General features: G+C 48.5%; 2 protein-coding genes and 1 long non-coding RNA gene across 3 annotated transcripts in view; all 3 read right to left on the bottom strand.

The window, feature by feature from the left end:
• The window catches only part of LOC106812831, a 10,897-nt gene extending 9,704 nt beyond the window's left edge, over positions 1-1,193 (bottom strand). The window contains exons 1-2 of the long non-coding RNA XR_001394394.1: positions 1,139-1,193; positions 422-483 (exon numbers count right to left, since the gene is read on the bottom strand). This is a non-coding gene — a long non-coding RNA (uncharacterized LOC106812831). The remainder of the gene's footprint in view (positions 1-421; positions 484-1,138) is intronic.
• Positions 1,194-5,623: 4,430 nt separating this feature from the next.
• On the bottom strand, positions 5,624-8,044 carry LOC106812834. Its single transcript, XM_014816816.1, has 2 exons — positions 6,461-8,044; positions 5,624-6,165 (listed from the first exon to the last, which is right to left on the bottom strand). The coding sequence occupies exons 1-2, from the start codon at positions 8,015-8,017 to the stop codon at positions 5,770-5,772; spliced, it is 1,953 nt and encodes a 650-aa protein (XP_014672302.1). The 5' UTR covers positions 8,018-8,044; the 3' UTR covers positions 5,624-5,769.
• A 2,775-nt stretch (positions 8,045-10,819) lies between these two features.
• Positions 10,820-13,091, bottom strand: LOC106812829 (leukocyte receptor cluster member 9-like). Its single transcript, XM_014816811.1, has 2 exons — positions 12,523-13,091; positions 10,820-11,686 (listed from the first exon to the last, which is right to left on the bottom strand). The coding sequence occupies exons 1-2, from the start codon at positions 13,030-13,032 to the stop codon at positions 10,820-10,822; spliced, it is 1,377 nt and encodes a 458-aa protein (XP_014672297.1). The 5' UTR covers positions 13,033-13,091.
• Positions 13,092-13,177: the final 86 nt, after the last annotated feature.

Genomic DNA, 13,177 nt, shown 5'->3' with positions numbered 1-13,177 from the left:
AGCCAGCGCACCTAGCAGAAGAGAACTGAAACGTGCATGTTAACCCACTCACAAACCCACAAACACACAAACCAACACTCAAACACACGCCGGTGAAAACATAACCCCCGCCAAGCCCCTGGCGGAGGTAATAAACATGAGTGGAGAAGTCCCCTGGTGTATCATAGAGTGTCGAGGCACGAGGGTTTGTTACAGACAAATTCATTAGTCGGTTAGATTTTGACAGGTGAAGGATAGTTAGCTTAGAGGATTTTTCTTCTTCTAATTTCTGACACATATATGCTAGTACAAACATGTTACTACCACCACCACAGACACAACCACTACTACCACAACTGCCCCCCGCTGCCACCACCACTGCTCATACTAATAGCTTTACCAATACTACTAATATAACTAGTTAAGTACAATAGCAGCTCACCAGTTGTACAAATGTTGTCAACTTTATGCGTTGAAAAATCTCGTCCTTTCGATACCTGGAATCTAAAATGTAAACGTACTCCAAGTTCAACGTAAGTTCAAATAAACAAATAAACGTAGATGAATAAATTCACTCTACTATTACATCCATGTACATGGGCGGATCCAGAGGGGGGGTCCAGGTCCGGACGGCCCCTTCTTTTTACCCCAAAAAAGTAACACAAATGGAATAACACATAAAAGATCATTTCTGCTTAAAATTCGGGAAATCCAATCTTCAATCAAAGACATCAAAATTACTGCTCAGATGCTCTCAGAATTCATCGCCAACATTTTAAAAATTTTCCTGGGGAGTCCCCCTAACCACCGCCCGCCAAGTGCAACGTGCCATTAGCACGGCGCATAAGCTGCCTATCAGGCAGCCGTTCTGCATACTAACATAAGTTCGCTCCAGAGAACGGTGTGGCTTCCATACAAAATTACCATATTTTCAAGCAAAGATGTCCAAAGAAAATTTGGCAGACGATGCAACCGGCAATGAATCTTCATAATAATTAAGCACATGCGTTATGTTAATACTTGTCTTTGGAACTTCAGACTGCGTAGTGGCGGTACTCCCAGTCTTTTGAAGGCAGGGCAGTCCGTTGTGACGCTCTAATTCTCAAGAAGATTAATTTCTTACCCGCCTGTAGACAGTGTGTGAAGATATATGACTCACTCTGTCTCAGTTCGGCCATCGTCGCCATGTATCGTCTCAAGACTTGAACTCTGTGACAGCAATAAATCCCACGCGATTTTCAAATCATGAACGAGGCAGAGATATATAATATATATATATAATATTATTATATATAGAGAGAGACGAGAGATGATGGAGAAGATAAGAGAGAGAGAGAGAGAGAAGAGAGAAGACAGAAAGAGAGAGAAAGAGAGAGGGGGAGAGAGAGATAGAGCTAGAGACAGAGAGAGAGAGAGAAGGGGGGGGGAGAGCAGTAAAAACATGGAGACACTTACGATAATATAGATGAAAATAAATAAATATAAATATAGAATGAGGTTCTGGTTTCATGAAGCCTGGCGAACAGACTGTTCTCGAAAGCTTGCGAAAATAATATATTGATGCCTCATTCTATTTTTACATTTAAATATTTTCATATTTTAAGACAGACAGACACACGCACACATATAATATATTCAATAACAGAAAGGGCAACACTTTAGGCCCGACTCAACAACAGTAGCCGACGGTGACTCAAGCACTTGTATGAACATTGACCGCAAGTAGCAGAGAAATATCAGCAAGTTCGAACAATCGATGAATGAATTTACACAGCTGATTGCCCTAATGTGCGCAGCTACACACACGAGCTGAAAAAAGAGGCAGTAAACGCAGACGGCGTTCCGTAACAATACTTTCCGTAACTGTATGCGGCAACAGAAGTTGTATTGATTTGATCAAAACTAGCTTGTTGAGCTGTCGCTATGGTTACAAGCACAAAATGTTCACAATAACTTATACAACAACCATATGACCTACGCGAGGCAACTGAATTAAGTAGCAAATTAGCAGCATGATGATGAAGGGGAATACGTATTTTATATATGTTATTATACAATCCTATAGTTAGCCAAAACGTAATTTGCAGCTTCATTTGGATTAATATGCACTTTTATGCTTAGACAATATTACGATGCAAATGCAACGTAAGATAAATCATTGTACTTGTAGGCTCAGTAATATTAAGGACTGCTGAGTCAATGGATTGCTCAATTATCAGTCAATACTTACCAATACATCATTACATCATGTACTTTATTAGCCCCAAGAAACGGTATTGCTAGGGTTAGAATACCCCTGTATATTGACGTTAGTCACACAGCCTGGTCGGGTTAGTGTACCCAATACTCCTACTTTGAACCAAATCAACGCCTTGGCACAGTCTGGAACAGAGTTCACTCATCCACCTGTAGGGTATCCTAACCTGTCTTCATTCAAAGTATTATGCATATGACGATCGTGCAATAAAAAGCGCATAAAAAGCAGAAAAAAACTACATTCGGTGACTGATTCGGTTCGGCTTACCTGTGTCAACTTTAGACTTCACATTTTTGAATCGCGGGTTTTCAGGGATCTTCTTCTCAAGCATCTGTGCAACGAAATACGCCAAATAATAAGTTGATAAAATATAGACAAATCACTCTATGAATAAACCTCTTTGCATCAAATAAACATAAATTTTACCGATTTTGGAGGCTTCGAAACTCTGCTGGAATAGCAAGACATCATTCAAAACCTCCGATATCAGGCGCTCTAATCTCGCTTCGCAACCGACGCTCCCGCCACCTGGGTGGAATTACTTGAAACCAAGGAGATGAAACGACGCATACGTGGCGTCATTTTGGGTCAGAGTTTGCATCTAAGCAGAATAGTAAACAATGATAGAAATACATACATATAGGCTGTGGTACTAATTAATGCGACAAAAAATGTGTGTAGAGCGTGAAGATATTTGCATATGCTCTGTGTAGAGCGTACAGTGTCACGAGTGTAAGATATGTATTTGCATGTACAAGTGCATGCATGTTTACCTTACTTTATTTATTCTTGGTCATGTAATTCTTATTTGTTAATTTGTCTTTTTCTTGCGCCCCCCCCCCGGAAACCGTTGAGCAATTGTCAAGAGTGACAGATCGACGTAACCATATTATAGATATAGATGTAGATAGAATACGATTATCAAAGCACATGAATCGTTTATTCCCATATCGCATTCTTTAATGAATATGTTAGCCGCACGGTGGAGCCACTTTGCAGCAATGCACATAAGGCCAGGCATGCGTCAAGTTTTCGTTATAATCATAGAAATAGATAGATAACTATCTATCTATCTATCTATCTATTTCTATGGTTATAATATTATACGAAATCGGTAAAGTGGCAAGCTAACACATTAATATCTGTTTTACATCGGCATGTGATTCCATAGCTATCTACGATTTCAGCTCCGATACGTCACACGCGCTACAATGGGGCCGTGCTTAATAAACAAGTTCATCTTGACAATATGCAAATATGCTTTTTATATATGCAAGTAGCTCTAGTACTATAGCCCGCGTTCATTAACTGCCGCAGCCTGCAGCAGTTAATGAACGCGGGCTATAGTACTAGAGCTAATATGCAAGATACAATTAAGGCTGAAAAATGAGATATCTTATTGGGATGCGGTGAGGCGGTAAAAATAATGTTAGTTATTTGGTTGGGACCTAAATACATTATCAATACACAATCTACGCACTAATAACGCACGGCAGAGAATTGTCCTATCACACTACCCGCAAACTATTATTGTAATACCAGGAGCGTAGTTAACCCAATCTGCAGGGGAGACTAAGGAGGCGACTGCCATTGACCATGTGTTGTATTTACATTTTTCTGCATGGACTCCATCCTTGCCCTCTACCCTTGTTAGCTAGTCCTGAATAATGAGATTAAGCAAGCAGGGATGGTAACACAATAAATATAAGTGTATATTCGCGCAAACACGAGTGCAGTTCATTCAGCAACTCAACTCCCTCCCTCAACCTACGCAGACGCACGCCTATATGCATTCACGCGCACGCTTGCGCGCCCATCACACGCATGCACGCATGTACACACAGGCACGTATGCACGCACGCAAGCACAGGCATACATGCACGCATACGCCCTTCAAACCAGTGAACACAAAAACACTCGCGCGCGCACGCATACGCGCGCACACACGCGCTTTAGAGAAATAATACCGTTAAAAATCAAATAGTTTTCACGTTTATATCATTGTATTGACACGTATTATATTCCATCATATATCTTTAATTATATTTTTCGCACAACATAACAATCGGCTTGGACTTTTTATAAAGAGCATCACACGTTACGTCATCATCGTATCAAAAACGGTGGTGAACTTTTAATTCTTTATTAGAGTTCAATACTGCGCAATAATCTATAGTTACTGTGAACAAATTACATGAACCACAGTTGAAACCTCGATTAAAATCAATCTGTATGTACAATTCAAACTGGTAAGAATTTGCCATGAACCTGTGAGTGTAGGCCATGTATCACAAATTGTGCACGGCCAATTATCACATTCTGCAGCCTGTATTAGTACTACTATGTTCGCCCGCTAGGCTCTGCCGTCTCTCTCTCTCTCTCTCTCTCTCTCTCTCTCTCTCTCTCTCTCTCTCTCTCTCTCTCCCTTCCTCTCCCCCCTCTCTCTCCCTCTCTTGCTTGCGCGACGTCTCTCCCTTCATCTCCCCTCTCTCTCTCTCTTGCTTGCGCGACCTCTCTCCCTTCCTCCCTCTCTCTCTTGCTTCCTCTCTCTCTCTCTCTCTCTCTCTCTCTCCCTCTCTCTTGCTTGCGCGACCTCTCTCCCTCCCCCTCTCTCTCTCTCTCTCCCTCTCTCTTGCCTGCGCGATCTCTCTCACCCTCCCCTCTCTCTCTCCTCTTTCTTTCTTTCTTCTCCCTCTCACCACCTCTCTCTATCTCTATCTCTCTCTCCTTTGCGCACGCTCTCTCTCGCTAGCCCTCTCTCGCCTTCTCCCACCCATATATGCTCTATTCTCGCTCTCACTCTCGCTTTCCCTCGCTCCCTTCCCCTCTCTCTATTCCTCCTTCTCCCTCTCTCTCTCTCTCCCTCTCGTCCTCTCCCACCCATTTTCTCTCTATTCTCTCTCACTCTCTCCCTCGCTCCCTTCCCCTCTCTCTATTCTCTCTCACTCTCTCCCTCGCTCCCTCCCCTCCTCTCGCCCATTCTCTTCTTCACTCTCTCCCTCTCTCCCTTCCCTCTTCTATTCCTCATCTCCCTTTCTCTCTCCCGCCGTCTCTCCCACCCATTTTCTCTCTATTCTCTCTCTCACTCTCTCTCTCTTCCTCGCTCCCTTCCCCTCTCTCTATTCCTCCATCTCCCTTTCTCTCTCCCTCTCGTCCTCTCCCACCCATTTTCTCTCTATTCTCTCTCTCACTCTCTCCCTCGCTCCCTTCCCCTCTCGTGCTATTCTCTCTACTCTCTCCCTCGTCCCTTCCCTCTCTCTATTCTCCATCTCCCTTTCTCTCTCCCGCCCGTCCTCTCCCACCCATTCTCTCTCTATTCTCTCTCTCACTCTCTCTCTTCCTCGCTCCCTTCCCCTCTCTCTATTCCTCCATCTCCCTTTCTCTCTCCCCTCTCGTCCTCTCCCACCCATTTTCTTCTATCTCTTTCACTCTCTATTTCTCTGGCTCTTGCTCGTTTCCTCTCCAACTATCGATATATGTCTATCGGGATCTCATTCGCTCCCTCCATCGTCTTCTTTTTTTCCCGCATCCCATCATTTCAATAAATCCTTACAGTAACAGTATTTCCGCAGATCTTCTCGCGTGTCCATAATGCAATGAGGTGCGTCGCCATATTTGTTCACTCTGCTGATGCGACTGGCGTCCACCTGATCAAGCTGACCTTTCAAGAGGGTCAAGGTCGCCTCGAACAATCCGGATCCAGGCTCCGTGCTGACCGTCACGCGATAGTCGATCCGGACGACGTCCGGACGGTTGTGGAATTCCGGAATCAAGCCATCGACGTCTTTGGTCTTGGAGAAGGAAAGCAGACGACTGTTGGGTTTGAAACTCGAGGCGTTGACGATGTGCGAAAGTCGCAGCTCTGCGCATGCGTCAGCCTCGGTGGCCACTAACGTGTTAATGTAGTCGACCAACCCGCTAGCAACCGTCTGGAAGTAATATGAACTAACGATAAATGAGGATAGGATAATAGTCGACAATAATTGAAGACAAAAATATTAAATATATGAATAGACCTATTATATTATAATAAATCTTATAATTGGTACCTGTAAATATGAATGGAACATTATAAGTGGTTTTATATCGAAATTATATCGATATCGATTGTATCACGGAAACTTCATAATTAATGCCGATCCTGAATGAATCTAAAAGATAGTTCCAATTATGAACAAATTAGTTAACATAGTTTAAAATATTCATGAACTTATCGACGTGCACCTGTATTTTGGGGTCTGCGACGGGCACGGGTTCCCACGCCAGACATGCGCACCAGTGCATGTCCACACCAGCATCCTCGCAAGATCTATCGCGCGTTATAGCCGCCAGGGGGCTGATCCCGCGCGGCAGTAGACCCATCGCCGCTGGCGCCCTCTCGCGGGACGCCACAACGTCGACGAGCAGTTCGTGAATGTCGTATGGCGTCGTCAGCACGTTGCTGTTCTCCTGTAGATGGCGCCACTTGTCCGGATGCCGACGCGGGAACCAGGGCGGTAGCGTGACCGACACGAAGGGCATTCGTTCCTCTAGCAATCCCTGTGACGTAGCACGGAACTTACTGAACCTCGTTCCGTGATCACTGAACAACAGCAACGCCGTTCTATTCAGCGCACCTCCGTCGTGTAGTTCGCGCAGCAGCCGCAAGATGTCGCCGTCGGCGTACTGCAGTCGGCTGGGGTCGTCGTGCGACAATTCATTGTAGAACAGAAACGCAAACTTCCGCAGATTCGGGTACGCGAACACGAAGTCGCGCAGGTAGGCGAGCGCCACCTGGTGTCGAGGCCGCGCACCGAGACAGAGCTCGCGCTCCCTGGCGAGCGCATTCTCGAGCTTCAGGTAGAAAGTGCGCATGTAGTGATCGGTCGGCTGGTGTTCGAATCCGCGCATTCGAAGCTGGTATGTCCCGATTCCCGGGTGATCCTCACCCATCATCGTCAGGTAGCCGGCCGCCTTAAACTGCTTCCATATCATAGGGTAGACGTCCACGGTGTCCGACGTACGGACTCGCTTCAGTACCGTCGGCAGTTCTAACTCGTTCCTGCCCGTCAACATGGGCGTGAGTGCCTGCGGTGTGCCGTCTCCCACGATATTGTACGACTTCAACAACACACTGCCGAGTACTGACGTCATGTACGCGTACGTGCGCGGCAGCATCCGTTGCCAGGCAACCTGCGACACGGAGTCCATGCCGATCATGATGACGTCAAGTTGAAGTCCGCCGTTTCCGCTAGAGGGCGCTAGTTTGGCGACGGCGACTTCGTCGTAGGCGACATGCGCGTGGTAGTTGACGTAACTTGGCTGGGATGTGAATATGTTGAAGCGGGATTGTCCCTCAGTCGTTCCTCGACACGTTACCCGAAAAAAGTCGTGAGGCACGAGCATACCGCTGTATAGCAGCGGTTTCTCGTCTGCGAGTTTAGATTTGAAGTCGCTGACGCGTTCGATCGCCGCGTACGTGCACGTGACGCTGTCCGGTGTCACGTTCAACGCTCGCAGCGCCGTCTTGTTGTAGTGGAGCCCTCCTTGGTGCGTGTACACCCACTCGTGCGCGCGGCACTGTAGCGGTGGCAACGGCCGGTAGAGGGCGTCCAACACGCCGCTGTCGCGCATCAAGTCCGGATGCACGCAGCTGCGCGACTTGTCACCTGGCGGCGAGAAATTGAACGACGGTCTCAGCAGGAAGAAGCCGACGCCTGAAGTGACGCGCTCGCTCCATAGCAACGCCGACCAGACGACCAAGCCGATGACGACGCAGACGGGCGAATCGGCGACGGGCATTTCGAACGCAGCCTGATAGCATTTAGCATTCTGCCGACGCAGAAACAATGCATGGCGTCAGTGCGCACGCTGATCGCCCGTTGATCTATTGCATCTATATGCGCGTCCTTGCCGTATATTGAACAACAGACGAGTTTTTATCTTCACATCGAAGCAAAGTCCGTGTTTACTCCGCCTCATCATCGGTCGAGACGCCATGACGAAGCAAAGTCCGTGTTTACTCGCCTGGTGAGTGTATTTGAGAAGCCACCAGCATATCAGACGCGACCAGTACCCTCTCCCTCACTCTACACCGCTGGCTCGCTGCTGCGCGCACACACACACACACACACACACACACACACACACACACACACACACACACACACACACAACCCCCACCTCACATACCACACCTTACCCCACACGCCCCAACACACTATACCCTACTCCACACCCCACACACCGCACCAATATGTGGCAACCCAACTATATATATATATATAATTCTATTCCTATATTGATATTTGTAAAAAAATATATCACGATCTAATGATAACATTGTGAAATTTAATTGACCCCAACTACAAAAATAGATAGTATATTCTCTGCTATGTATGACTCTATGACGCCCGCAATGTGGACCAGGAGGTGGCGACACAACTGGTGAGATATGGAACTAATCTATAAAGTAGAGTGATCTCAATATACTAACGACCAATTCTGCCATTAGGCATTATCGCGACACGATAAAATGCATTGCTGTTACGACGTGTTCATATCCAATTTTCTATGCTATAACTGCATAAAATATTAGTATTTTTAATGTTGGTGTAATCAGTGATATTTTCGCTGTCAGGTGAGACTATATTCAGCTATATTTAGTTTTTCTGAGCAAAAATCTCGCAATAGTCATTTTAACATTCATACAATAGTTCTTGTTCGGCATAAATCTAGCTGAAAATATATTGTAATAAATTATATATATCGTAATAAATCAAGTAATTCGTAAATATTCAGTAAATCATTCGTAAACTCATTAGGACGCATAGGCCTACACTACAGCTATAGCCGAAATATAAAAGAAGACACGTGCAGCAATAATTATTTATTGTATATTAGAGTATATATACTTAATATATCTATGATAGTGGCGACATAGGCTATACATTATATGTTGTATACTAATATTAAAATCTTCGTTATCTTCCTGTAATAATATTGCCAATGTCCTTATATAGCACGTGCCTTTGAACTCAACACACACAGCACACACGTACCACGCGCACGCACACGCACACACACACACACGCACGCACGCACGCACGCACGCACGCACGCACGTACGCACGCACGTGCGTGCGTGCATGCGTGTGTGTTTGTGTGTGTGTGTATGAATATATATTGTACAAAAATCAGTAATAATTACTTGAACGTAACAATGTCTTACACTTTCTCTACACAGTTGATCCTTGCTCTTCTCGCTCATCGTGGGACTACGACAGCAAACGTCTCACGTCCTCTCTCTAGCAGTCAAGCCGGTCGTTCAACACCAGTGACAGCGCTTGACTATAACGACGTCGGCTCTATTGACCAGAACCAGACTAGATGTGACAAGACCATAACCAGACTAGATGTGACAAGACCAGAACCAGACTACATGAGACCGGTGTACCTGCGGGTAGAGTCGCATCGTCTGCTGACGGCGACGTCTAGCGATGACAATATATATCACGGCGTCGTTATATAGGGTCGTTGCCCGCCCCACGTTGTCAACCCCGGTGTGCTTGAACAATCCGTCCCCAGGCTCAAGCCTGAACTAGAAATACTGTTGTTATATATAACATACACACATAGACGCACGCACGCACGCACGCACGCACGCACGCACGCACGCACGCACGCACGCACGCACGCACGCACACACACATAAACGCACGCACACACACGCGCGCGCTCTCTCTCTCACACGCACGCACGCACGCACACACACACACACACGACGTATAATTAAGTACATCAAATATATATGTAAACGAAGGCTGCCGATTAGAGCAGAATATTTATTACCACAATATGTCACCATATATTACATAAATAAATATATTATATAAACATTACATACATATCCCGCCAGAATATATGCGCTGATTTCAATTTACCGCATTCGTTCATTACCGCTGCAATTCATTAGTGAAATAATTTGGAGGCAGGAGATCCATTGGTCTGCTACCACTAAAAACTTTTACTACGTATAAAAGCATGATTTGTTTAGAGTTCTCCCGAAAACTCGTCATCGTCATCGTCACTGCCATTGCCGTCGCCTCTATCGTCATCATCGCCGCCGTTGCCGCCGCCGGTGCCATCGTCATCATCGCCGCCGTTGCCGCCGCCGGTGCCATCGTCGCCGCCGCCGGTGCCATCATCATCATCGGCCTGCCGTTAAGCCGAAATATGCGCCGCGGTGGCCAAATCGTCATCATCGCCGCCGGTGCCCATCAGTCATCATCGCCGCCGTTGCCAAGCCGCCCGGTGCCGATCGTCATCAATCATTGCCGTTGCCAATAACGCGCCTGGTGCCATCGTCAATCATCAAGAGCCAGGCCGGTGCCATCGTCATCATCGCCGTCCCAGTTGCTGCGGGCCGTGCCATCGTCATCATCGCCGCCGTTAGCCGCCGGAGCCTAGGCGCCAATCGTCATCAATGCGCAGCCGTTGCCTGCCAGCAGTTCCTAGCCATGCGATCATCAATCGCCGGCCAGTGCCGCGCCGACTTAGTTGGGGGATCAAAAGAGCCATCATCATACATCGCCAAGCTCTGGCCTAGCCGATCGTGCCATCATCGCCGCCGTCGTTGTCATTGTCGACGTCGCCCGGCAAGAGTCCGACGCTCGTCACGTGTCGGTAGAATCCGTCGGCGTTCCTCATCTCGCTGATCTCGCACAGGTACATGCGATCGCACGTCTGCCCGCCGACGCTGTCCCCCGCCCGTGACTCGTACGCGCGCTGGTCCACGTAGTACGTGCCCAGCCTGCGCGCGAGCGGACGAGACATCTTCATCACGGTGAGGTGTGGAACGTAGTCGAGCGAGTGGTGTACGCGAACACCGTTGTTCAGCAGGTGATCCTGCAGTTCCTGAACGAACGCGAGGAAGCGCTCGTCCCGCCGCGTCGCCGCGTACAGCACGCGCTGGTTGAAGGTCGCCAGCGCGGGAAACTCGAGCGCGAGCGGACCCGCGGCGAGAAACCGCCGCAGTCGCCGCGGCGCCGCACGCAGCGCCACCTGGCAGGCGCGGACGTCGTCGGGGCCGTCGAGCCTCAGCATCGCGAGGGTGACGTGCAGCGCCCCCGTGTGGAGGAATCCCTCGGCGAGGCGCGGGTCGTACGCCCGCACGTCGGCCTGGATCGCCGTGACCTTGGCGATGACCTCTGGGTTGGTGACGTGGACGGCGACGAAGTAGTTCGGACGGTCGGAGAGATCGTACCGAACGTCGGCCGTCGCCTGTGAGAGAGTGAACTTTGCGTTTCCGCCGCCATCGCCGAAGTCTTCGTCGTCGGAGTCGTCGGAGTCAGTGGCGCCCTCTTCGTCGTCGGGATGCAGGGCGTCGTAAGCAGCAATGGCGTCGTGAAGGTCGCGGGTGTCGCCGGTCGATCCAAACATGAGGTCGAGACGTTCGCTCTTGTCCCAGACCTGACACATCGTCGAAACGTCGTCGTCGAAACGTCGTCGTCGAAACGAGATTAACATTAAAGACGCAAACGAGATTATCATTGTTATTGTTATTGTAACTAGTCTAAATATCACATTAGCAATTAGTCCCACAGAGTGTTCATAGAGAGCGGACGTGGATGAGTAGAGTAGAGTGTTCATAGAGAGCGGACGTGGATGAGTAGAGTAGAGTTTGGTATTTATACTCAACCCAATCATACATTGGTTAGGTGTCAGAACTATTAGATAGTGCTGACACCTACCGTTCTTGTACTAGCAGTACATCACTGCTAGTTGGTCATCACTAGCAGTACATCACTGCTAGTCAGAGACCGGTCATCTTTAGTACTACAGGCTTACATGGGTAGAACATCTAGACGCGAGATCGAACCAGTGACTAGAGACTAGAAGCGGTGGGGTGGAGGGGGGGCCTCCACACTCTTAGAGGTAGAAATTAACTTGTGAACAAGGGAGTCCGTTTGACTCCCTGCCCTCAAAAAGAGGGAGACCGCAGCAAAATGAGGGAATCCGCAGTCTGAAGTTCAAAACTACAGATATTAACAATAAAGCATGTGCTTATTTTAAAGATTCATGCGGTTGCACGTCTACCAAATTTTCTTTGGACATTTGCTGAAAAACTAGGGTAATTCTGCGAGGCCATGCTCTAGAATGAACTAGTTAGTACAGCAGAATTTTCAGGGAGTCACACGGACTCCTGCATATATAAAATCAGGGAGTCCGACAGTAAGTCAGGGAGAATTTGACTTCGGACTCGCGTTAATTTCGTAGCCTGCACTCTGCACAGCTAGCTAGGTTACCTTCAGTCCTCGGTACTTGAAGTACTGTATGCGATGCTGCGGAACGGCCAGCTCCTCCACGTCGTCGACGGACGCGAGGTCCTCTCCCCAGCAGAAGTGAGAGAACGGCCGCTCGACGACCCCGACGAAGCGATCGACGTAGCCGACGACGAAGCACGCCTCGGCTAGACGCGCGTCCCAGCGCACCCGCGACACGCAGTCCGCCGCCGTCTTCATCCGAGGCTTCTTCTCTCCCTCAGCGGAGGTCTCCTCCTCCTCCTCTCTCCCCTTCCCCTTCTCCTTCTTCTTCCTCTTCGGTTTCTTCTCCTTGCGGCGGCGGCGGGATGCAGGAGACGTCGCGGCGCGATCTGTCTCGTCGGCGGCGTTCGTCGGCGTGGCGACGGCCGCGGCGATGACCTCCCTCATCGTCGGCTTCCCCCGCCGCTCGTTTGCCAGCGCCTCCAGGTGGCGCTGTGCGTGGGCGATCGCCGGAGCAGCGAGTCTCGTGCAGGTGAAGGTGATGACGGGCATGTCGTGCGGATACGTGTCTGCGAGCGGAGGTGAGAGCGATGGCAGTGTGAGAGAGCTCTCTCTCTCTCTCTCTCTCTCTCTCTCTCTCTCTCTCTCTCTCTCTCTCTCTCTCTCTCTCTCTCTCTCTCTCTCTCTCTCTCTCTCT

This window comes from Priapulus caudatus, unplaced genomic scaffold (genome assembly GCF_000485595.1).
Source record: "Priapulus caudatus unplaced genomic scaffold, Priapulus_caudatus-5.0.1 Scaffold691, whole genome shotgun sequence".
Lineage (NCBI taxonomy): Eukaryota > Metazoa > Priapulida > Priapulimorpha > Priapulimorphida > Priapulidae > Priapulus > Priapulus caudatus.
This window is presented reverse-complemented; position numbering and strand designations above follow the sequence as displayed.

Bases quoted from the DNA above. Each gene is read 5' to 3' on its own strand.
- LOC106812834 (XM_014816816.1), bottom strand. From the start codon at position 8,017: ATGCCCGTCGCCGATTCGCCCGTCTGCGTCGTCATCGGCTTGGTCGTC. The intron at 6,166-6,460 runs GTGCACGTCGAT...TATTACTTCCAG, and splicing joins TCGCAGACCCCAAAATACAG to ACGGTTGCTAGCGGGTTGGT.
- LOC106812829 (XM_014816811.1), bottom strand. From the start codon at position 13,032: ATGCCCGTCATCACCTTCACCTGCACGAGACTCGCTGCTCCGGCGATC. The intron at 11,687-12,522 runs GTAACCTAGCTA...ACGATGTGTCAG, and splicing joins TCAAGTACCGAGGACTGAAG to GTCTGGGACAAGAGCGAACG.